General features: G+C 40.8%; 1 protein-coding gene across 1 annotated transcript; it reads left to right on the top strand.

Annotated features, from left to right (window-relative positions):
• The first annotated feature begins 16,358 nt into the window (after positions 1–16,358).
• LOC115221095 (40S ribosomal protein S15) lies at positions 16,359–25,825 on the top strand. The gene is made up of 5 exons (XM_029791310.2): positions 16,359–16,511; positions 16,692–16,798; positions 20,022–20,154; positions 23,248–23,349; positions 25,693–25,825. The coding sequence occupies exons 1-5, from the start codon at positions 16,509–16,511 to the stop codon at positions 25,804–25,806; spliced, it is 459 nt and encodes a 152-aa protein (XP_029647170.1). The 5' UTR covers positions 16,359–16,508; the 3' UTR covers positions 25,807–25,825.
• The last annotated feature ends 88 nt before the right edge of the window (positions 25,826–25,913 follow it).

A 25,913-nucleotide genomic window follows, 5' to 3' on the forward strand; every position in this document is an offset into this window, starting at 1 on the left:
GTTGGCGAACAATCTTTATTACAAAGTACTATTGGTGAATATCTCTCATTGTGAGGTTTAAAAATAATAATTTTCTGTATTCTTCTTCTTTATAATATTCCTATTCCCATCGCATAGAACACTATTGTCATATCTAAGTTGATGGCTTCTGCTAGGGCCCTTTCTCTCATTTAGTTCAAAAGTGAGTTTTAGCAGTTTTTGTCCTGTTTTGGGATCAGCTGCTTAACCCTTTCGTTACTGTATTTATTTTGAGATGCTCTGTGTTTCTTTCAATTACTTTAAATACAACAAAGAATTTAGTAAGATAACTTAGTTATCTTTAAGCTAGTGTTAGGGACATAAATTGTGACTAAGGTTTGGTGGAAGATTTTAATTCAAAACTTATGAAAACAAGACTTTCGTACTCAGAGCCAGAGCCGGTTTCAGCCGGGTTGGTCATGAAAGGGTTAATAATAATCAGCTTCTTGTACACAGTGTTCAAGTGCTCCATAAGTCATGAGAAAAGAGTTGAAGAAGGGGACAGAAAGCAACAATAGGTCAAAGGATAAAAACAGCAATGTGATGATAGCCAAAAGTACATGCCCAGGATACAGAATGAAACAGAAAATGGGATGAGCAATAGAGCCATAACGAGCAAAGGATGCATAGGTACGCCAGAAGTGATGTTGGTGAATTTCAGGAAGCCTGGAATTTTTTGAAAGATTCAATGTCATAAACAGCTAACAACTGAGACGGGTAATTTATTCCATGATTTGATAATTCTGAGTGAGAAAAGCTGCTTCCAAAAGTCTTTTTTTTAAAATTATTATTCTTATATCTGTTCAATAAATACTCCAATGGTTTTTATTCAGCCAATCTTCCTTCTTGTATTCGCTCTTTTAACCCTTTGGCATACAAATTATTCTGTCAAATTCACATTGGTTTGAATTAAACATGCATTATCTCATACCTTTGACATTTCAATGATGTGATTGTTTATTTTTAGGATGACATGACAGGGTAGGTGTGAGAGGCCAGATCTGGCTTGTCAATATAAAAGAAGCAGAATATGTTGGCTGAATACGACCTGTTTAAATGCAAAAGGGTTAAAGTTATAAATCAAGTGACTTGTCTCTCTGCTAATTCTTATCCTTTCAGCAATGTTGTTCCCTCTTGTAAGAAGTGTTTTTCCTTAAACATTGGTCTGATGGAACTTTCTCCCTTCTAAGATGGCAAGCTGGCAGAAACGTTAGCACACCGGGTGAAATGCTTAACGGTATTTTGTCTGCCGTTACGTTCTGAGTTCAAATTCCGCCGAGGTCGACTTTGCCTTTCATCCTTTTGGGGGTCGATTAAATAAGTACCAGTTACGCACTGGAGTCGATATAATCAACTTAATCAGTTTGTCTGTCCTTGTTTGTCTCCTCTGTGTTTAGCCCCTTGTGGGTAGTAAAGAAATAGGTATTTCGTCTGTCTTTACATTCTGAGTTCAAATTCCGCCGAGGTCAACTTCCCCTTTCATTCTTTCGGGGTCGATAAATTAAGTACCAGCTGCATACTGCAGTCGATTTAATTGGCTGGCCCCCTCCCTAAAAATTTTGGGCCTTGTGCTTAGAGTAGAAAAAGGAACTTTCTCCCTTCTTGTTTTCTTCATAAATATAACCTTAACTATTTTAACCTTTTTGTTACTGTAAATACACTGTATTTTAGAAAATTACTATTTTTAAATCTCACAATGTGAGATATTCAGTAACAGTACTTTGTAGTAAAGAATGTTTGCCAACATAACATGGCAGTTCTGGTTTAGGACTAGTGTTGCTGTAATTTAGTCCCAGGAGATATCAGATACCCTCCATCAGACACCTACCATACTCTGAGTGCCTTGTTTCCCTGGGCATGGATTCACTGAAGCTCCGGCGTCTGGCGACGGACTTGGTAAACACCCACAAAGTTATCAACCACCTCACCAACAACAACACTGAAAACCTTTTTGATCTCCATGTGTCTAACACACGTGGACATGCCTACAAAGTCAGAAAACAACACAGCTCCCATGACTTTCGGAAACATTTTTTCACGCTCAGAGTTGCTGAAGCATGGAACAAACTGCCTGTGTCAGTTGTTGACTGCCATGACACTGCATCCTTTAAGGCCCTCATGCTTTCCGAAATCTGCCGAAACTACACCTGATTATACATACACTTTAGATGAGTGGTAGTGCACCTGAGCACTGTACACAATGTTTTTTTTATTATTATTATTATTATCATCTCCAGCTGGCTATATGACATGATCCGTGTCCTTATAGTTTTGAACAAGGGAATTTAGCTCCCCAACAATTATTCTGTGCTGAGGAAGAGAAATAACTCAGAAATTGCGATACACAGATATTGTTTTGAGTTGAGTGGGGGTGCTAGATTCCCTTGTTCAAAAATATAAGGAGAGAGGTCGTGTCGTATAGCCAGCTGGAAACGATGTCTCCTGGGGCTAAATTACAGCAACATTCATCCTAAGCCAGGACTGCCATGTTATGTTGGCAAACAATCTTTACTACACTGTATTTGTTTTAATTAATTTAGAAGAAAGTAATGGAAAATCTTGTGAATTAACTTTATCTTCAATAATCTAAAGTTTGAAACATAAGTCAACATAAAATCTTGATGGGAGGTTTTAATTGAAATCCCTGTTTTAAATCTACCTGTTTAAGACAGGCAGATTTAAACCAGTGGTCTTCGGTGTATTGATACCAAAAGGGTTAAATCTTGTTGACTGTGCTTTTGATACTCCAAACAAAGTTGTTGCTTGAGGCCTATTTTATTTCTGGTGACTTTTCCATCTTGCTGGGGGTGACCGCCAATAAAAACATGTAAAAGTAACTAAAACAAAGAGAAAAGAAACCCAGTAAACAATTCAGATATTTTTAACAATATAAAGTGAGACCCTGGACTAATGAAGAAAGTAATCTTTAATTCATCGTCTGTTTTATTGTTCAAAATTTGCAAGGAACACGACTGTTCCAAGGAAAGAAGACCAAGTAACCTGAAGTATACTATTCATAACACAAGAATATGTGTCCAGAGAAAAGCAAGGACTATGTCTGTGAAGGTGGTAAGCCTGCTAGTGTTATTTTTGATGTTCTTGTTACAACACAGTATTTTGATAATTACAATGGTGCAAAATCTGTCAAATGCAAGAAATTTCCCAGCTCCCACATTTTGTGGTTCACATTGCTAAGTTCCTAACATACAGTCTGCCAGTCAAATTCTCTGTCTTTTTCTTCAAATCCGGTCTCTTTTGCTGTACTTCACAATAAATCTGACTACAGATCCTGTACTGACATCATCACTTGAAAATCCAGGATGTATTTTCTTGTAATTTGATTGACCAGAATTTTATCAACGTCATTATTCAATTTAAAAGAACTCGTTTCTTTGCAAACACCTATTGACAAAAAAGAAAAAAAGAACGTGCCTTGCTGTACATTAAAAATACATATATTGTTGCAATGAAATGAAATTTTGTCATAGTTTTTCTCTTTAACAACCACAATTTCATGCATGGTTTGTATTTCTCATGCTCTAACTACCATTAATACCAAGAAATCACAGTGTGCGGCTCTATAACAATGTTTAGTTTAAATGTGTGTCACTCTATAACAATATTTAGTTTAAAGCTAGTTAAACTGGTTCATTTATTGCTGTCACTTTGGGTTTCATTCTCTACATAGATCACCACAAGGAAAGTCCAAACAGGATTTGGGATTATTTGACCTGCTAGAAACAGTAGCCAAATCCCTCTCAAATCATACACAACCATCTACAAAACAGGAAAGAATATCTTGAACCAGTGGTTCCCAGTCTGTAGTCTGCAGACCTCCACCCTCACCATATTTATCTCAGGGGTCCATGGAAGTGGTACTGGATGTTAGGTGAACCAAAATTGAAAATTTCAGAGTAAAATGTATAATTTTAGATGTAGGTATGGCCATGTGGTCAAAAGTAGCTTACTTCCCAACCACATGGTTCTGGGTTCAGTCCCACGGCGTGGCACTTTGGGCGAGTCTCTTCTACTATAGCCCCAAACCAACCAAAGCTCTGTGAGTGGATTTAGTTGACGGAAACTATGAAGAAGACCATTATGTGTGTGTGTGTGTGTGGTGTGTGTGTGTGTGCGTGCGTGTGTGTGTGTGTGTGTGTGTGTGTGTGTGTCTAGCCATTTTAATTATTTAATAATTTTTACGTTTACCATTTTGCAGAATGAACCACTGATTCATCATCATCATCATCATCATCATCATTTAACGTCCGCTTTCCATGCTAGCATGGGTTGGACGGTTCAACTGGGGTCTGGGGAGCCCGAAGGCTGCACCAGGCCAGTCAGATCTGGCAGTGCTTCTACAGCTGGATGCCCTTCCCAACGCCAACCACTCCGAGAGTGTAGTGGGTGCTTTTATGTGCCACCGACACAGGTGCCAGACGAGGCTGGCAAACGGCCACGCTCGGATGGTGTTTTTTATGTGCCACCGACACAGGTGCCAGATGAGGCTGGCAGACGGCCACGCTCGGATGGTGTTGTAGTGGGTGATTTTATGTGCCACCGACACAGGTGCCAGACGAGGCTGACAAACGGCCACGCTCGGATGGTGTTTTTTATGTGCCACCGACACAGGTGCCAGACGAGGCTGGCAAACGGCCACGATCGGATGGTGTTTGTTACGTGCCCACAGCACGGAGGCCAGTCGATGCGGTACTGGCTACGGCCACGTTCGTATGGTTTTCTTGTGTGCCACGTGCCACCGGCACTGGTACCACAAAGATACAAATTCCATTGATGTTCATCTATTTTGATTTGTTTTGATTTTCACTTGCCTCAACAGGTCTTCACAAGTGTCACAAGAAGGAAGGTATGCACAGGTGGACTGACTACGTCCCAGGTAGGGGCCACAGGTTATGGCCTGACTAGTCTTGCCGGGTCTTCGGATGCCAGATGAGGCTGGCGAACGGCCACGATCGGATGGTGTTTGTTACGTGCCCACAGCACGGAGGCCAGTCGGTGCGGTACTGGCTACGGCGACGTTCGGATGGTTTTCTTGTGTGCCACCGGCACTGGTACCACAAAGATACAATTCCATTAATGTTCATCTATTTTGATTTGTTTTGATTTGATTTGATTTGATTTGTTTTGATTTCATTTTGATTTTCACTTGCCTCAACAGGCCTTCACAAGTATCACAAGGAGGAAGGTATGCACAGGTGGACTGACTACGTCCCAGGTAGGGGCCATGGGATATGGCCTGACTAGTCTTGCCGGGTCTTCGGATGGTGTTTTTATGTGCCACCGACACAGGTGCTAGATGAGGCTGGCGAATGGCCACGATCGGGGGTCTTCGGATGGTGTTTTTATGTGCCACCGACACAGGTGCTAGATGAGGCTGGCGAATGGCCACGATCGGATGGTGTTTGTTATGTGCCCACAGCACGATGGCCAGTCGATGCAGTACTGACTACGGCCACGTTCGGATGGATTTCTTGTGTGCCACAGGCACTGGTACCACAAAGATACAAATTCCATTGATGTTCATCTATTTTGATTTGATTTGATTTTCACTTGCCTCAACAGGTCTTCACAAGTGTCACAAGAAGGAAGGTATGCACAGGTGGAATGACTAGTCTTGCCGGGTCTTCGGAAGGTGTTTTTATGTGCCACCGACACAGGTGCCAGATGAGGCTGGCGAACGGCCATGATCGGATGGTGTTTGTTACGTGCCCACAGCACGGAGGCCGGTCGATGCGGAACTGGCTACTGCCACGTTCGGATGGTTTTCTTGTGTGCCACCGGCACTGGTACCACAAAGTGTGTGCCACCGGCACTGGTACCACAAAGTGTGTGCCACCGGCACTGGTACCACAAAGATACAGATTCCATTGATGTTCATCTATTTTGATTTGTTTTGATTTTCACTTGCCTCAACAGGTCTTCACAAGTGTCACAAGAAGGAAGGTATGCACAGGTGGACTGACTACGTCCCAGGTAGGTGCCATGGGTTATGGCCTGACTAGTCTTGCCGGGTCTTCGGATGGTGTTTTATGTGCCACCGACACAGGTGCTAGATGAGGCTGGCGAACGGCCACGATCGGATGGTGTTTGTCATGTGCCCACAGCACGGAGGCCAGTCGATGCGGTACTGGCTACGGCCACTTTCGGATGGTTTTCTCTTGTGTGCCACCGGCACTGGTACCACAAAGATACAAATTCCATTGATGTTCATCTATTTTGATTTGTTTTGATTTGATTTTGATTTTCACTTGCCTCAACAGGCCTTCACAAGTATCACAAGGAGGAAGGTATGCACAGGTGGACTGACTACGTCCCAGGTAGGGGCCATGGGTTATGGCCTGACTAGTCTTGCCGGGTCTTCGGATGGTGTTTTTATGTGCCACCGACACAGGTGCTAGATGAGGCTGGCGAACGGCCACGATCGGATGGTGTTGTTATGTGCCCACAGCACGATGGCCAGTGATGCGGTACTGACTACGGCCACGTTCGGATGGATTCTTGTGTGCCACCGGCACTGGTACCACAAAGATACAAATTCCATTGATGTTCATCTATTTTGATTTGTTTTGATTTTCACTTGCCTCAACAGGTCTTCACAAGTGTCACAAGAAGGAAGGTATGTACAGGTGGACTGACTACGTCCCAGGTAGGGGCCACAGGTTATGACCTGACTAGTCTTGCCGGGTCTTCGGATGGTGTTTTTATGTGCCACCATGTTCCCACAGCACGGAGGCCAGTCGATGCGGTACTGGCTACGGCCACGTTCGGATGGTTTTCTTGTGTGCCACAGGCACTGGTACCACAAAGATACAAATTCCATTGATGTTCATCTATTTTGATTTGTTTTGATTGATTTCACTTGCCTCAGCAGGTCTTCACAAGTGTCACAAGAAGGAAGGTATGCACAGGTGGATCGACTACATCCCAGGTAGGGGCCACGGGATATGGCCTGACTAGTCCTGCCGGGTCCTCTCATGCACAGCACACTTCCATAGGACTCGGTCTTCAGTCATTTCCTTGGTGAGACCTAAAGTTCGAAGGTCGTGCTTCACCACCTCGTCCCAGGTTTTCCTGGGTCTACCTCTTCCACAGGTTCCCTCAACTGCTAGGGTGTAGCACTTTTGCACGCAACTATCTTCAGCCATTCTCGTTACATGACCATACCAGCGCAGCCGTCTCTCTTGCACACCACAACTGACACTTCTTAGGTTCAACTTTTCTCTCAAAGTACTTACACTCTGACGATTATGAACACTGACATTACACATCCATCGGAGCATACTGGCTTCATTTCTTGCGAGCTTACGCATATCCTCAGCAGTCACGGCCCATGTTTCACTACCATGTAGCATGGCTGTACGTACACATGCATCATATAGTCTGCCTTTTACTCTGAGCGAGAGGCCTTTTGTCACCAGCAGGGGTAAGAGCTCTCCTAAACTTTGCCCAGGCTATTCTTACTCTAGCAGTTACACTTTCAGCACACCACCCCCGCTACTGACTTGGTCTCCTAGGTAGCGGAAGCTATCAACTACTTCTAGTTTGTCTCCCTGGAACGTGGTAGAAGTTGGTCTCTGCACATTTCCAGTGTTTATTGCTCCTGAGCATCTGCCACAGACAAAAACTATTTTCTTAGTTAGCCTTCCTTTGACATTGCTGCACCTCTTATGTGTCCATAGCTTACACTTGGTGCACCTTATAGAGTTTCTACCTACACCTTTTTTACAGATCGAGCAGGGCCATCTACCTGAAGTCGTTTGTGATTGGTCCACCTTCTTACTTATTAGGACTTTGGTTTTGGCTAGGTTGATTCTAAGGCCCTTCGATTCTAATCCTTGTTTCCACACCTGAAACTTCTCCTCCAGTTCTGATAGTGACTCAGCAATTAGAGCAAGGTCATCAGCATAGAGGAGCTCCCAGGGGCATCCTGTCTTGAATTCCTCCGTTATTGCCTGGAGGACTATGATAAATAGGAGGGGACTGAGGACTGAACCTTGGTGGACCCCAACCTCTACCCGGAATTCTTCACTGTACTCGTTGCCAACCCTCACCTTACTAGCAGCGTCTCTGTACATGGCTCGCACAGCTCTCACTAACCATTCATCTATCCCTAGTTTCCTCATTGACTACCAGATAAGGGATCGGGGGACCCTGTCAAAGGCTTTCTCCAAGTCAACAAAAGCCAGATACAAGGGCTTATCTTTGGCTAGGTATTTCTCCTGCAGCTGTCTTACCAGGAATATAGCATCAGTAGTACTTTTCCCTGGCACGAACCCAAACTGCATATCATCTAAGCTAACTCTCTCTCTAATTAATTGGGCTATAACCCTCTCCGTAACCTTCATTACCTGATCCAGCAGCTTGATGCCCCTGTAGTTATTTGTATCTAGGGCGTCGCCTTTACCTTTGTAGCAGTTGACTATTATGCTGCTACACCAGTCATTGGGTATGACTCCTTCGTGTATCACCTGGTTTACTATACGGGTGACTAAGCTATAGCCGACACTACCAGATATTTTGAGCATCTCTGCAGTAATTCCTGATGGGCCTGGGGCTTTCCTTGTTTTCATGCTTCTAATTGCCTTATCTACTAAGGAACTGTTAACTCGGATTGCTGGTCCCTCTGTTGGGTCGACATTCGGGAGACTCTCTTTATCCCATTCATTTTCCTCATTCAGCAACCTTTCATAGTGGCGTCTCCAAGCCTCTCTCTTTGCATCCTCATTTAGCGCAAGTGAACCGTCATCCTTGCGAACACATTTCTCTCCTACCACGTCACGATTCTCTCTCACACACTGTCTTGCAACACGAAATACCTCAAGTCTTTCATCCTCACGGCGCAGGACATTGGCAAATTTTTCTTTATCTGCCTCCCTCTGGCTAGATAGACCTGTCTCCTAGCTTCCCTTCTGGCAGTCTGATACACTTCCCTGCTACCACCGTTCTTCCAGGCCTTCCAAGCCTGTTCTTTTGTCTAATAGCCCTGTCAACAATATTGTTCCACCACCACGTTATTTTGGGTCTTAAGGGGACTTTGCACCAGCCACAGATCTGGTCAGCGGCTTTCAGCAGGTTGTCCCTCAGAAACGTCCAGTTGTCTTCTACCCCATGCATAGCTATACCCCCTTCCACTTCGTCAAAGGCTTCAAGTAACATATCTCTAAATCTCTGTCCATTCGCAGGGTCTTTTAGCTTCCAGACCCTTCTTCTCCATGTTGGTCGTCTTCTAGTCGCCCTCTTAGTCCTGATCCTAAAGTCACTAACTACCAGTCTATGTTGTGGGGTGCATTCTTCGCCTGGGAAGGTTTTGGCATTTATAAGCAGCCATCTTTCCCTTTTTCTGGCAAGGATGTAGTCAATCTGGCTGGTGTGTCTGCCAGAACGGTAGGTGACTAGGTGAGAGGTGGGTTTCCTGAAGTTGGTATTGCAGACCATAAGGTCATTTGCATCGCAGAACTCCAGCAGCCTGGTTCCCTTCTCGTTGCGGGAACCATAACCGTAGCCTCCATGTACGCCATGGAAGCCCCCAGCATGTCGTCCAACATGCCCATTGAAATCACCAGCACAAAGAGAAGGTCCCTGTCGTTCGTCAATGAGGTGGTCTGCAGTAGGGTGTCATAGAAACTGTCTTTCTGTCCATCGGGTAGCCCTGGCTGAGGGGCATAGGCCGATATAATGGTTGCTAATCTATTATGAAGCACTATTCTAATCTTAAGTATTCTGTCACTTACTCTGATTACCTCAATTACTCTATCTACCCATTCTCAGCGATAAGTATACCCACGCCACCGACCCCGTCAGTGTTCCCTGCCCAGAAAATCTTGTACCTGTGTTCCTTGCCTGTGAGGAACCTAGCAGATCCTCCTCTCCACCTTATTTCTTGCATGCAACATACATCAACCCATCTCCATTCAAGCATCTCAACTATCTCGCCAGATCTACCTTTCAGTGTCCCAACGTTGAGGGTGCCCACCCTGAAAGAGTGGAAGGTATGGACCCGAGAGGATAAAATCTGTTTCTACTGACGGGGTAGAATTTAACTTCACCATCTGCTTTGAATTAAGCATTACTGATGAGCATTAAATTTTATGTGAAGCTGGCATGCCAGTCTAATGCCTTTCAGTTGTGTGGGGAGGTTGTCTCCCCTATCAGTAAATAAAAAGTGTGCTTTTTGGCTCTTAAATCTTTAAATATAATTCTTTCTATTATAGACAAAAGGCCTGAAATTTGAAGGGATGGGGATGGGTCAGTCACGTCAACCCCAGTACTTGACTGGTAATTAATTTATTGACCTCAAAAGGATGAAAGGCAAAGTCAACCTCGGCAGAATTTGAACTCGGAACATAGTGACTGGCAAAATACCACTAAGCATTTCATCTAGTATGCTAACAATTCTGCCAGCTCACTGCCTTAAATCTTTAAATATATATTTTTTAAATTTTAACTATTCTCAGTGCATTTTCAACTTCTATTTTTTCTATATTTCTACCTGTGTGGAATAAAATAACTTAGTTTTATATATATATATATATATATTTATAAAAATGGTAAGATAACAAAAGAAAGAAAGAGACCTCGATATTATGTAAATAGAGGAAATTATCTGTAAATGTAATATGTGACAATTATTCGGTAGCCAAAATAAAACTCCGAGTTTCGGATGCCGAGGTGGAAATTCACACCGCCATCTCTTCAGTTATCCGTCCAAGTGATTTTTCATAGCGTTTTTCCGATGGCTGGATAACTGAAGAGATGGCTGCATGAATTTCCACCTCGGCATCCGAAACTTGGAGTTTTATCTTGGCTATCGAATAATTGTCACATATTATACATTTACAGATATATATATTGATATGGAGGTCAGTTGAAAAAAAAAGTGCTATGACCTAGTTTTGTGGTTTGGTGCCAGCTGGACTAGGGCGACAGGATATTTTGGCTTTGTTCTGTCATTTTTGTAGGGAAATTAATGAGTTGGAAGAGACATCTGACCTTATCCGGTCAAGCAAAGTTTAAGGAAAAAAATGAAAATGCGGGAGCTGGGGGTTTGTTAGTCAGTTGGCATGAGGGTTGATGCAGAGATGACAGTTGGCAAGAGGCGAGAGGGACAGGCAGATAGTATTGAGGACATGTAAAGCGAAAGGGAGATTACGGCGAGAAGGTTGGATTGCTGTAGTAGGAGATTGTAACTAGAAAATGTTTGTTTGTTTTTGTTGTTGACTTTTGATGTGAAATGTAAAAGAAACGAGATGATGACGTAAACTGTAATCTGTTGTAAAAAGAAGAAAAAGAATTGTGTCAAAAAAAGAGAAGGAAAAGAGGAAGAAAAGAAGGGAAAAGAACATTGTGAATTGTGTTAAAGAAAGAAAGAGAAAGACTTTAATGTTGAACTGTTTCGAACTCTGTATTGCGTTGAACATTGATGTTTTGATTGTCTTCGGACTGTGTTGTATCGTGCATGCCTTTGATTGTTGTTTTTCTTTTTAATTCTGTTGCATGTTATTTTCTTTAATGTATCTGCTATGTATCACATTTTATTTGATGTTGTAATAATTGTTATAAACTGTTGTTAAATGTAAGCAAATTGCCTTCCGCCGTGTCTCTCTTCCTCCTCCTGTTGTTGTTGTTATCTCCGGTTGCCGGTTTGAGTTCGCTGCCACTCCCACCACCGTTTTCTGTGGCGGATTCCGTTTGACTGAGCCTGGTCATCGTCGTCGCTCAACTTAGTAGGGTCCCAGGTTCGAGTTGAGCGACGGCAGGTTCGTAACAATATATATATATATAACAGAGTGGTTACCAGAATGTAACAGCTGTTATCTATGTTGTAAGTGAAGATGATGAGGTTGACTTCAGGAAAGACATTAGCTGAAGTTGTAGATAACATATTTATTTCTCCATTACATATAATCATTTCCTAACCACAACGGGTAGGTGTGTATAAAATAAATCAGTCGAAAAACATACCAGGTAAAAGAGAACTGTATTTTCCTGTATGAGAGTGTATGATCTTAAGTTGACATATTCTTGTCATTCTAGCAGCAGGAAAGAGATAGACAGAGTGATGTTAGTTAGAATGGCACTAGTGAACAAGTGAGAGACAGGAGAGGGAAGTTGTATGGTGAAGCACCATAGCTGCTGGTTGCCATGCAGGATTGCTTCTTCTCTTCCTCTGTCTGCCTCTGTCTGGTCTGATTAGTGACTAGTCACTTGTGGGGTGATTTATTTAATTTATTTAAGCTCTTTGTAGCCCCTAAGTGTTATTGGTCAAGAGGAAAACATGTCAATCAAAGGTATGAAGCAATGTTGTTCCTCAACAGAACAATAAGGCTGTATATCTAGGGGGAAATGTACCAATTCAGTTTCAAACCTCAGGTAGGGCCAAGTGAGGTATCTACATATATATACTTTATTAATAAAGCTACAAAGACATCACAAAAACTGTTACATAGAGTTTCACGTTCCCATTCATCAAACAATTTTGATTTAAACCAAAACTATCTGACTAACAGGAACATGAAACTCTAAGCAACAATTTTTGTGATATTGTTGCAGCTTTATTAATAAAGCATATTACTCTACCTCTGGTATTTGAGCACTATTTTTTCCACCTTGTTTCACATTTATGTGCTTACTTTGGTATACACACACACACACACATATAGATATTATATCAAAAGGATATGCTGTAACACTATTACACATATACAAAAACAGGCATACTCCAACATACCTCCATCATCAGCTGCCCCACGGATATCATTATGGTTTTGACACCTGGGCAGTACCGCTCAATCCAGCAGTGTCAACAGCACTAAAATGTTTTGTTGGGAAACAAACATACGAGAGAAACCACAACATTCAAACACATTTACCCTATGTACAACAGTATCGGTAAATAAATCAGTAACCAACTCCTAATATATACCTATATATAGGTATATGTGTGTGTTTTACTGTCTCTCCGCCTTCACAGAACATGACAGTTGTGACTGTTTGTCACCATCGTTAAAATAGTGTCCCCTGTTTCCAATCTTCCATGAAAACATGTCTTGTGACAGAGTGACAGGAAGGCCATCCAGCTGTAGAAAATCTACCTCAACAGAACCCAGAACCACATGGTTGGCAAGCAAACTTCTTACCACACAGCCGGCACCTATCAGAGTTTAATTTTCTTTTAGACATATTTTAAAACCTGACCAACCCCAGTTTTAAAACTGGAGCGTATCATTGACAAAAGTTGCATCAACTGTCTTGGTAGTGGTTTTTGTAAATAACTATTTATTTACCTTTTAACTTTATAAATTGGTTTCAAATTTTAGCACATGGCCAGTAAGCTTGGGGTTGGGGCAGAGTTCAGTGGATAAGTCATTGGCATCAATATCAGTCCTCAAGTGGTACTTATTTCATCGACCCCAGGAGGATGAAAGGCAAAGTGGACTTTAGTGAAATCTTGAACTCAGAACATAAGACAGATAAAATGTCATTATACGTTTTGCTCACTGTACTAACAATTTGGCCAACTCATCATCTTAATTTCTATCATTATATATTAAGGTATATCTATAGCTATTTTTTTTTTATATCTTTATAAACACTTGTTTCTTTCATTTGACTGTGGCCATGCTGGGGCACCATCCTGAGGGATTCAATGAAGCAAACTGACCCTAATTCTAATTTGTTTTTGTTTTGTTTTTCTAAGTCTGGTCCTTTTTCTATGGCTGTTGTCAATGAAGTGCCAAGTTACAAGGACAGAAACAACCGACACCTGTTGTGAAGCAGATGGGGGTGGATGACACAGAAACAAACACATATATGACAGGCTTCCTTCAGTTTCCACCTACAAAAATTTCTTAAAGGTTTTGGTTGACCCCCGGGCTACAGCAGAAAAACTTTCCCAAGGTGTCATACAGTAGGATTGAACCTGAAGCCATGTGGTTAGGAAGTGAATTTTTTTAACCACACACCCTGCCTATGGCACATTTTATTTTTCTAATGAAGGACTTTCCCTCCCTCCCCTCTCAACCCACACCTATTTTTGTTCAGGTTTTGGTTTTAACACGTTTTTAACGAGCTTTCAATAGCTTTCGTGTCAAGGGAGGTAAGTGTGAGAGGCCAGTTGACAAGCGATTTTCGATCAAATACGACATCATCACAGCTAGGTTTGTTATCAAATGGATGTGCTCTGCTTAACGTATTAGGCTCATAGCAAGACTCTTAGGATCCCGGAGAGGAGCCAGGAGATTCTGTGAAAAGTTCTTCACTACAAGACGCTATTGGTCTAATTTTAATATTAGGTCCCTAAAGGGTAACAAGTTGGCAAAATCGTTAGCACATTGGTCAAAATGCTTGGCGACGTTTAATCTGTCTTTATGTTCTGAGTTCAAATTACGCCGATCTTTTCCGGGTCGAAATAATCAACTTAATCCTTCATCCCAAGTTGCTGGCTTTGTGCCTAAATTTGAAACCAATATTAGGTCCCTGCTCGTGGATCTTGTTGAGATGGTAGAACACAAGACGTCTGCTGGTGTGTGTCAATGTCGGTCGCCAACAACCTGACTATATACAGGTGGTACTGACTTACAGAATTATCAGACCTCAAACCTAATATGTCAGATGAGAATTCTGATAACCAGAGGCCTACTATTGGTAACTACACCAACCAGTACGACAAGAAAATTCCATCATTTTGAAATTTAATCGTGATTTTTGTTGAAAATGAATACAGGTGATTACCCGAAGAGAGGAGATATCATCGTCAACCCCCTGCGACTGTTCTTTCAGAGTCACTTTCAGTGGCCTCAGTGCCACGGGATTTGCCTATCTCGCATCGGTTATGTCAGCCACAGCTGGGATGGAAGCACTCCGTCGGTTACGACGACGAGGTTTCCGGTTGATCCGAATCAACGGAACAGCCTGCTCATGAAATTAACGTGTAAGTGGCCGAGCACTCCACAGACACGTGTACCCTTAACGTCGTTCTCGGGGGATATTCAGCGTGACATAGAGAGTGACAAGGCCGGCCCTTTGAAATACAGGTACATGAGAAACAGGAAGTAAGAGTTAGAGAAAGTTGTGGTGAAAGAGCGCAGCAGGGATCACCACCATCCCCTGCCGGAGCCTCGTGGAGCTTTAGGTGTTTTCGCTCAATAAACACTTCCAACGCCCGGTCTGGGAATCGAAATCGCGTTCCTATGACCGCGAGTCCGCTGCCCTAACCACTGGGCCTCCACCAGCCACCGCTATTACCATGAGAAGCAATGTGCTGGAGGCGGAGAGGATGAATGTCTTGGATCAATGCTGTCATCACTTTTAATGGGCTGTCATAAGCTAAGTACGCAGTGAATATTATACTAACCACGTAGACTACTGGGATAATTCCTAACGTTTTAACTTACCCTTGATTGCTCATAAAGCACTTAGTATGTTTCAAGACAGACATACTCAAACATGTCACTCAAGCATCACACACGGAGCTCCATGTCTTCCGATTAACAGCCAAGAGCAACAATCGATCGGGAGGGACACCGCATAAAATGAGAGACCACTTGAGATAACTCAGATATCTTACAAAGAAAAAAAAGTGAAAATTCTTCGTCTGGTACTATGGTAAGAAGGTTGCTTTCCAATCACACGGTTCCGTTTTTAATCACACACCATGGCACTTTGGGCAACTGTCTTTTACTATAGCCCCAGGCCAGCTGGAGCTTTGTGAATGGAAGCTTATATATATATATATATATATATATATTCTTTAATTTTTTCTTGTTTCAATCATTAGACTACAGCCATGCTGACGCACCACTTTGAAGTATTTCTGTCCAATGAACCGACACCAGTACTTTCTTTAAAGCCCGGTATTTATTCTATCGGTATCTTTTGCCGAACTGCTACGTTACGAGGACGTAAACACACCAACATCGCTTGTCAAGCGGACAAACACAGAGTTAAGAGTTACGCCGAAAACGGGTGGTGTGCGTATTCGTTACCTCCGCCTACACATATATACGACGTGCTTCTTCCAGTTTCCGTTTACCAAATCCATTCACATTGCAGAAGACAGTTACCCAAGGTGTCACCCCAGGGGACTGCACCCGGTACTTTGTTGTTGGGAAGCAAATTTCTTGCCGCACATTCACGCCTGCTTCTGTGTATATATATATATGTGTGTGTGTGTGTGTTCACTATCACTTAACCGGTGCTAGTTTGTTTATGTCCCCCCTAACTTAGCAGTTCAGTAGAATAAGTACAAGAAGTAGGGAGAAAGATAAGTACTGGCGTCGATTCATTCAACTAGAAGCATACCAAGTGGTGCCCCAGAATGGCCGCAGTTCAATGACTGAACCAAATAAAAAGACAGTTGGGATGGAAACGGTTTATTTATACTACACCGGATATGACGATTTTAAACTTCCGACTTCGAATATAGTTTTACGCATGCGTCAGAAGTTCTGCCTTTCCTGTCAGAATCAGCCATCATGGTGAGTCTTAAATATTTTCTCGGCTTAAAAATCTTTATTAATCTTCATCATCTTTAAACCATCTTCATTTAATTTTCCATTAAATATTTAAATGGATTTGTGCTTTTGAATACTTTATGCATATGAAGTGCTAAAATGTGTGTGCAATCGTGTTAAACCTGTTGTTGTTGCATGTTTCAGTCTGAACAAACTGATATCGCCGACCTTATCGAAAAGAAGAAGAAGCGTACTTTCCGTAAGTACACTTACCGAGGTGTGGATCTCGATCAACTTCTCGACATGTCCAGGTAAATTATTTTACTTTCTATATAATTAATACTGATTATTATTCTGCTTACTACATTAAGGCTTCATTTAAAGAGACAGAAATCCACCAGCCAAGCCACATGTGACCGTCATAACGGATCGCATTCATTCTTTATACTTGTGTTCCTTATTTAGCCCCGAGTCAGTCCCTAAGGCCTATTAATCGAAGACATTCCAGCCATGCACGTCCGGTCTTCGTATTTTCTGGGTCTATAATATCCAATGTGTCTTATTTGAAGATGGTAAGATTGTTATTTGAGAGATTTAGTTGCTATAACTAGCAAATCCAGCGACCCCATAGAGCCTAATTTTGGTCTCATGTTATAAACAATGAAACTCTTGTCGACATAATTGTATTTTCTGTGGCTATTGTGGTTGCTTCCCAACTACATGGTTCCAGGTTCAGTCCCACTGTGTGACACCTTGAGCAAGTATCTTGTAACCCGATCCTACCAAAGCCTTGTGAGTGGATTTGGTAGACGGAAACTGAAAGAAGCCCGTCGTATATATGTATATATATCTGTGTTCGAACTCCACCGCTGCTTGACAATCGGTGTTAAAAGTACTGCAGTTGGTTCGGGCTGGTGCCCCAGCATGGCCCTACTGCTATGACTGAAACGAGTGAAAGATAAAATATACTTGTGTGCACCCTTTAAGAGAAGATATTCCTCCACATTGTCCTTTTCCTGGGAAAGGTTTGGGAAAAAAGCCTTCCTGCGAACCATTTTGTTGTCATAATGTATTCCGAGTTGACTAAAAATAGATAAAAAAAAAACCCTCCTTTTCCTTGGTTCAGTTAATTACGAAACATTAATGAATGTTTAAATATTAATTAAAGCTGTTGCCGGATGTAAAGAATACGTACACCACCCGGGTACGTATTCTTTACCCACTCACCCGGGTACTTTTGCCAAATTGTTTTACTCTGTTAGCCTTGTTTGTGGCCAAAATTATTCCATCGTCTTCAGAAATCAAGAATTTCTCTTGAGAGGGTAGTTTGGATGCTATCTTTAGTATGTCGTGCGACCACATGCTCTAATTATGTGTGCATGTATATATATGCGGGGAGTTGTGGTTGTTTCTCTTTAACTGAATAACTATTGTCTTCAAGAGTATTTGTTGTCCCTTGTTTATATTGGGGTATTTCCATTCAAAATAAACATAGGTTATTACAATAACTAGAGATGAAGCAATGTTATTTCATATACCAGTGACTACGTAAACAAAGTGTATGGGATGCAGTCTTCTACATTCATCATATTTTGCACAGGGTCCACGATTTAAATGACATGAGTCTACTAGGGATAGAGTAACCAATTAGCACCTAAATTAATTTTTACTATCAGTGATTTGAGGTGAAATTGCAATTTTGATAATTATGCCTGCATTCAGGTTTTCCCCTTTAATGAGATTTACTGGTAAATGAGGTTTAACAGCTATTCATTACAACATGATATCTTCAACAAACCTTATTTTCTCTATATATTTTGAGTTTTTCCTTTGGAAGTGATTCACAAAATTGTAAACATCATCTTGGCATATTAGGTCCTTCCAAAAATATTTGCTCACCTGAGGTGAACAGAATTTGCTGCTGGAAGCCTTTACTATCACCTGTTTCCCTGGAAGGTAATATTTTCTGTGGTTAGATGTCTTTTCACAGAAAACTCAAAGCAGATACCTCTTGTATAACAGTGACACTCATTCACACACACACACATGTATGTGTATATAACTGGTTTCTGTCTGGCAAAACCACTCAACAAGGCTTTGGTTGGGAGGCAAACTTATCACCACACGGCCTCAATAAATTTTATCCAGGCTTGATAGCATTTTCTCTTAATTGCTAAAAGCCATTAATTTCATTATTACAGGTTGTCCTCAGCCTATAGGCCTCACACAGCATTCTGTATTATACTGGTGTTGGTCAAGTATTTCAGAGTCCCAAGCAGTCGTCTTATAAACAAATGTAAGGTTACCTCAATATCTCCGCAATAGGATATTCACCCAACACTTGGGGTAACCACAGTGGGTATCGATAACCAAACATAGGAGAAGCGTATATTAGCTAACATCATCTGTAGATGGGTTAATTTCTAAGAAATTAAACCCATTAGATTTCAACTGGAATATTATTGCTGCTGGGAGCTGGCACATCAATCGTAAAGTTGGTCTGTCATAAGTCGACAAAGACCTGTACTTCCATTTACTTTAATGTGTACTGCTGCAGTGTGGATGATCTCTGGTTATTTTTGTAAATATGCTACTGGTTTTTCTTTTATGTTCCTTTAAATTTGATATTTCAATCTATTGATCAAATATTTCCATATAGTGATATATTTTATATTACTGGCAGAATGGTAGCATGCAATAAGCACCATTCAAGCATGGGTCGCTGCCAGAGCCGCCTGGCTGGCTCCCTCTGCCGGTGGCATGTAAAAGGCACCATCCAAACGTAGTTGATGCCAGTCCCCCGTCCCAACTGACTCCTGTTCCTGTGGCACATAAATAGCACCCACTACACTCTCGGAGTGGTTGGTGTTAGGAAGGGCATCCAGCTGTAGAAACTTTGCCAGATCAGATTGGAGCCTGGTGTGGCCTCCTGGCTTACTAGTTCCCAGTCAAACTGTCCAAGCCATGCTAGGATGGGAAACAATCAATCATCATCATTTAACGTCTGCTTTCCATGCTACCATGGGTTGAACGATTTGACTGGGGTCTGGCGAACCAGACTCCAATCTGATCTGGCAGTTTCTACAGCTGGATGCCCTTCCTAACGCCAACCACTCCGATAGTGTAGTGGGTGCTTTTACGTGCTGCTGGCACGAGGGCCAGTTTGGTGGTACTGGCAATGGCCACGCCCAAATGGTGTTTTTTATGTGCCACCTGCACAGGTGCCAGTAAGGCGACGTGATAATCATCATGCTCGAATGGTGTTTTTAGCATGCCATTGGCTCGGAGGCCAGCTTGTTGAATTATTGAATACTGAATTTTTTTTAAGATTCTTTTATTCCAATTCTGTAGTATTTTCCCTTTCCCCTCAGGATGGGACAACTATTATAAAATTGCCTAATACATTTAGTTACTGTGAAGCATTTCTTTAGAGTAAGAAATTACAATCAAATCTTTATCTTAGGGAAATAGGCAATTTTTGCCTGTTCTTCAGTAAATTTTGTTGTAAATGTTGACACTTTTTTTTTTCTTCAGTGAACAGTTGATGGAGTTGTTTCATTGTCGAGCCCGACGTCGGTTTACTCGGGGACTCAAGAGAAAGCCCATGGCCCTTATCAAGCGTCTTCGTAAGGCAAAGAAAAAGGCCGGACCCCTCGAGAAACCAGAAGTGAGTAATTTTTCTTTTATCTAATAACAGCTGATATGTGTCTGGGTTTAGAGTTCACATTGTCAGGAGTTCAGAGTCTGTGCAACATCACTGGAATTAGAGGAAATTAATTGGTTGTGCAGGGAAGTTTGGGAAGCTGCCTTTGTCAATGAAACAACTACAAGCAGACTAGGTGATCCTAAAGAACATGGATGCCCCTAAAAAATACTATCTCATTTTTTCCTTTTAGTAATTAGGATGTCAATTATCTCGTTTCTCTGATTATTTTTTTTTTCTTTGTAATTAGGATTTCTACAACTTTCCTATGTGAAACTACTTAGTGTTTCAATCCTATGCTGCAAAGATCTGCATTTGTTGCCGTCTGAATGGCATTTCAGAAAATGTTGTTTTGGGGCCAAAACTGGGACTATGCACTTTTCTGTAAAACAGTGGATAACACCCATAATTATCTGTATTCAACCTATTTTGGCTGGTAAAAGAACAGGCAAAAGCCATATTCACAATGTGCATCACTGAATCCTGTGCTGTGTCAGGAAATTTCATCCTAATTCAATCAAAAAATATTTTTTTGTACTTGGGCTAATTGCATTTTATTAAAATCTTTAGTTTGTAATAAGGTTAAGACATTTACTGGATCATCCCATAAATGATGTGTGTGTAGGGGGGGGTTATACTTATATTTTAAAAAATTAAGATAAAGTTTAGTCTTAAATGTACTCTCCTTCATTTTCTACGATGCTCTTCCATCTATCTGGTAGGCTTGCAGACCCCTTCTTTCGAATTTCACTTGTCCGTTACGAAAAATACTCTTCAGTACTGTTCTTACCTCATCTACAGAATTCATATTTTTTCTGTCCAAATGATTTTGAAGACTGTGGAATAAATGACAATCAGATGGGGCAATGTCTGGCGAATATGGTTGGTGGGGCATCATTTCCCATTCACACTGCTCTGACCTTTGGAATGTTATCCTAGCTGTATGTGGTCGAGCATTATCCTGATGAAAGAACACCTTTCGTCTTAAAACCAAAGCTGGTCATTTTTCTTCTAGCGCTGATTTAAAGTAGATCTCCTTTGTTATCATTTGGTTTGGGTTTAAAAGTTCAAAGTGGACTAAGCCTTTCATATCCCACCAGACACATAACACTTTACATGGGTGAAGTACTTATTTAGCCTGGGATGCCCATGTTTCTCCATTTCCTCCCCACTGTCTTCAGCACTTGACATTTTTATAGAGAACCCATTTCTTGTCACCAGTCACTATTCAGTCCAAAAAGGGTTCATATTCATGAGACATGACGGCAAAGAAAAGCACACATTCGCTTTCTGCAATCGGCTACTCAAAGTTTTTGAGGAACCCAATTTGCTGGTTTTTTCCAAAGGCACACAGGTGTCAGTGAATGGTTAGAGGACCAAATTCAAGCTTCTCTGCAAGTTCCCCAACAGTTACGAGATTTTGTTCCACTAGGGTTTGCAGGACAAAGCTCATCTTCCAGGCTGTAGTCTCCAGCTCAAAATTTCTGGAACCACCATTGACACTGCCCTACACTTATTGTCCGATCCCCATATACTGCATTAATATTCCACGCACTTTCTATTGTTGTTGCCTTTATTGAACTCATAAAGCAAAGTCTGCTCTGTTGTCACTTCCATTATAGCTTTGACAAAATAAACTTTAAGTTGAACTGTACTCTTCAAGACTTGCACTAAGAATAAGTACATGGTAAAATTCCTACCTGCTTTTATGGCAAGTTGATGCAGGTAGTTTATCCTGCCCCCTCTGACTTTAATTTCATACATTTGAGAAAGCCGCATTATTTATGGGATGACCCATATATAGAGAACCACCACAGAACATTGTTCTCTCTGTCAGATTTTGCTGTCCATCATCATCAGAATTTAACATCCATCTTTGATGGTGACCTGGGTTGGGCAGTGTTGGACATCTGTTTTTGCGTGGTATCTACGACTAGGTGCCCTTTCTTAATACCAGCCACTTTACAGTGTGTACTGGGAGCCCCTTTCATCACATCACCACTTGAAAGGCCGCAGAGTAACTTTGGATGATTTATGGTGTGTCCTTATCTTGTGGTTGAACATGTAGCCTAATTAGTTTTGAGCAGTTTATGTAGCTTCTCCATATTGCTTTGAACCAATCTAATCTAAAACTTTTTGTTGATGTTTGCTGTTTTAATCATTAACATGAGGGGGTAACAATATGTTAAGATTAGGGTATAATTTGAAATATAAGATATATAATTTCTACATTGTCACGAGGCTATAAAGCATGCAAATACTTTTTATATGTTCTCAAAAATGTACAAAAACTGAAAATTTACAATCTCAGTATCAGATATTCACTTCTTTGCATATCCAGAGTAAGCATAAATTCATTTTGACATTCCAGCATTGTTGTCAAACAAATGTGCAAAAGGAGATAAGTTATTGCACTTTTTCTATCTAGAACATCATCATCTACCCCCATCTAATGATTAAGAAAAGGCAAAAAACCATCTTCACCATATGCGACTTGATTTTTCTCATCAAGGGTCACTTAACCCTCATAGGCACATTTTACGAAGTAGAGGCTCAGGTGTCAATGATGTCCACCATTTAAAGGTTAATGAATGAGAACATTAAACCTTGTGTTATTGTATTTCTGTTAAAATACTTCAATTTCGTTTAACAAAGAATTTGGATAAATGTCTGTCATTGTTAATCTAGTGTTTGTGAAGTTTTGAGTTTGTGAGTATCTTTAATGTCCACTTTTCCATTCTGGCACTGGTCAGACAGAATTTATTGAGGCAGATTTATGCCCTTTGTGTTACCAATCAAGGTAATATTTCCCTTGATCAAATGCACTTTCCACAGATGACTAGAAAGAAACTATGTCACTTGTATGATGGTGATGCTCATTGACTGCCATGGCAAAATGTCAAGACCAAAGTGCACACATATGATGGGCTTCTTTCAGTTTTGTCAAATACTGTCTCAAGAATTAGTCTTGTTGAATCCATGCTGGCATAGGAAAGGGCTTACATAGATAAAACATTGAGAACTGATGTTAAATGTGATTTTGTTTGTTTGTTGCAGGTTGTCAAAACTCATTTAAGAAACATGATTATTGTACCCGAAATGATAGGTAGCATTGTTGGTATCTACAATGGCAAAAGTTTTAACCAAGTTGAAATAAAGGTGAGTAAAAATTTTAGAATTGGCCATGTTTTGATCTTATTTAAATTTGGTTTAAATATTACCATATGAAATTAATTGTTCGCTAATTAGTGTTACCTGTCTTATAATAGTGACTTAGGATGTATATTTTTGCCATTAGAGGAAATGTAAAGAACTGTAGCAATTAACTAACCGACATTTTGGCCTCCGTGTCAGTGGCACGTAAAAGGCACCATCCGAGCGTGGCCGTTCACCAGCCTCGTCTGGCACCTGTGTTGGTGGCACATAAAAAGGACCCACTACACTCACGGAGTGGTTGGCATTAGGAAGGGCATCCAGCTGTAGTAACACTGCCACATCTGACTGGCCTGGTGCAGCCTTCGGGCTTCCCAGACCCCAGTTGAACCGTCCAACCCATGCTAGCATGGAAAGCGGACGTTAAACGATGATGATGATTATAAAAAAGGTGGTGAGCTGGCAGAATCATTAGCACATGGGACAAAATTCTTAGTGGTATTTCACTAGTCACTACATTCTGGTTTCAAATTCTGCTGGGGTTGATGTAATCAACTCATCCCCTCCTCTTAAATTGCTACTCTTGTGACAAAATTTGAAACCCATCGTTATTATAAAGGCAGCGACAGTTGAGCTCTGGAGTTGATGTAATTGACTTACTCTCCCCCTGAAATTAGTGGCCTTCCACCAAAATTTGAAACCATTATTTTGATAATATAAATTTTTTTTTAATTCTGTTCTCTTTCTAAAATCATTTCATATATGCTCCAATTTCCTGTTTTCATGCTCTCGTCTGACTCTTTTACTTCTGCAATCACCGTCTCCTTTATCCCATTGTTGGCTACACCACACTATTGCATAAGGGGGACAATGTATGAAATGGGTGCGAAACAACCTCACTGCTTTTTGTGCCAGCAATAACAATGCACTCTCAGTGCATTCTGTAAAAATTAGTGCATGGGGTAACATAGGCAAGAAGGCTCTTAGTTTTTGTCTTGTGGACAAATTGGTTAGTGACATGGGAGGAATTTAACTGTAGTAAAATCTACCAAAAGTAAGTTAATATCAGACAAATCATTCTGGAACATTCATGATGAATCCTACTCAGCTCACTCCGATGATTGTTGTGTTGACACAAGATTACTGACTTGATCCAGACGATCAGATTTGTTATTTTCAGGTTATATAGATCTTTATTATATTGGGATGTAGATGTTATCAAGATCAAAATGTGTTAAATGCTAGACTACTAATATTCATATTTATCACTTATACAACCAGAGTTAAAATCTGGTTGTATTTTCTCCTAGACTAAAGCATTTGTGGTTACATGGTAATCTTAGTGCCAGCTCATGTGGCTTCCTCCTACTTTCACTTAGCAGCATTATGTTCCATGTTGGCATATATATTTAGAGGGGTGCTACTTGGTTTATGACTTTCCTGAACTGGTTGAGATGAGAGAGGATTGCAGTTTTTTACTTATCAAGCTGAATGTGTGTAGCAGCTACTCCATCCTAAAAAAACTGTTTGGCTGGTTTTAGAATATAACATGGCAAGTGGTTCTTAAATAAAATAATTTGTAGAGATTCTTTTCATTTAAATAGGGACATTTCAATCCTTTGAGCATTTAACCAGCCATATTTGGCCAAAATATGTTCAAACCAGCCAGATCCAATCTCTCTCACCTAAAATTTTTTTTTTTTTAAACCCATTGAAATCTGGATTCTATGAGATAATACATGATGGATTCAAAATTGTCTGAATAAACAAGCACTGCATTTGGCAGAGCAAAGAGTTAGAAATATCTATGTAATTCCACACAAATCATTCTGGAACATTTATGATGAATCATCTCAGCTCACTCCGATGAATAATGTGCTGACACAAGATTTCTGAATTGACCCAGGTATTCTAAGGAATTTTAGCAGCAAACTTAAGCTCACACACCTCTCTGTCTTCCTCTATTTTTCATAGAATTTAGAATGCTAGGTTTTTGGGGGGGGGGGGGGTCTGATGTAATAACAGTGTGGAAGTATTCTAGTCTCCAGTCTTAATCTGGACATTTTGGTTGCTGGTTAGGGTCTGTCTAGTAACATTCATATAAAACAGGCGATCGCATCATCAGCATCTTGAAGTTAATGCATAAATAAGCATTGTGTTTGACAGAAGTCTGGATGCTAAAGGGCTCAGCCTATCAAAATTACATTTGATTCAGTTTAATAACAGTTATTTCTAAAAAATAATTTTTTTAATTAATTATAACCAGAGTAGTGGTGGTGTATTTTAATAGAAAGTTAAGTTGGAGTCTACTTTTAATTCAACATGTCATTTTTTTTTTTCTTCTTTCAGCCTGAAATGATTGGCCATTATTTGGGTGAATTCAGTATCACATACAAACCTGTGAAGCATGGTCGTCCAGGTATTGGAGCCACCCATTCTTCCAGATTCATCCCTCTGAAATAAATGAAAATTATTTACTGTTTGTGTTTTCTTTGTTTTTCCTTTATAGTAGCCCAAAGTAACGACTGATGGTTGGTGTTTGGTAATTTTGGCTTTTATTTTTTATTTAT

Source organism: Octopus sinensis, linkage group LG17, assembly GCF_006345805.1.
Source record: "Octopus sinensis linkage group LG17, ASM634580v1, whole genome shotgun sequence".
Classification (NCBI taxonomy): domain Eukaryota; kingdom Metazoa; phylum Mollusca; class Cephalopoda; order Octopoda; family Octopodidae; genus Octopus; species Octopus sinensis.

Coding starts and splice junctions, on each gene's coding strand:
- LOC115221095 (XM_029791310.2), top strand. Junction 16,799..20,021: donor CAACTTCTCGACATGTCCAG/GTAAATTATTTT, acceptor TTTTTTCTTCAG/TGAACAGTTGATGGAGTTGT. Junction 23,350..25,692: donor TTAACCAAGTTGAAATAAAG/GTGAGTAAAAAT, acceptor TTCTTCTTTCAG/CCTGAAATGATTGGCCATTA.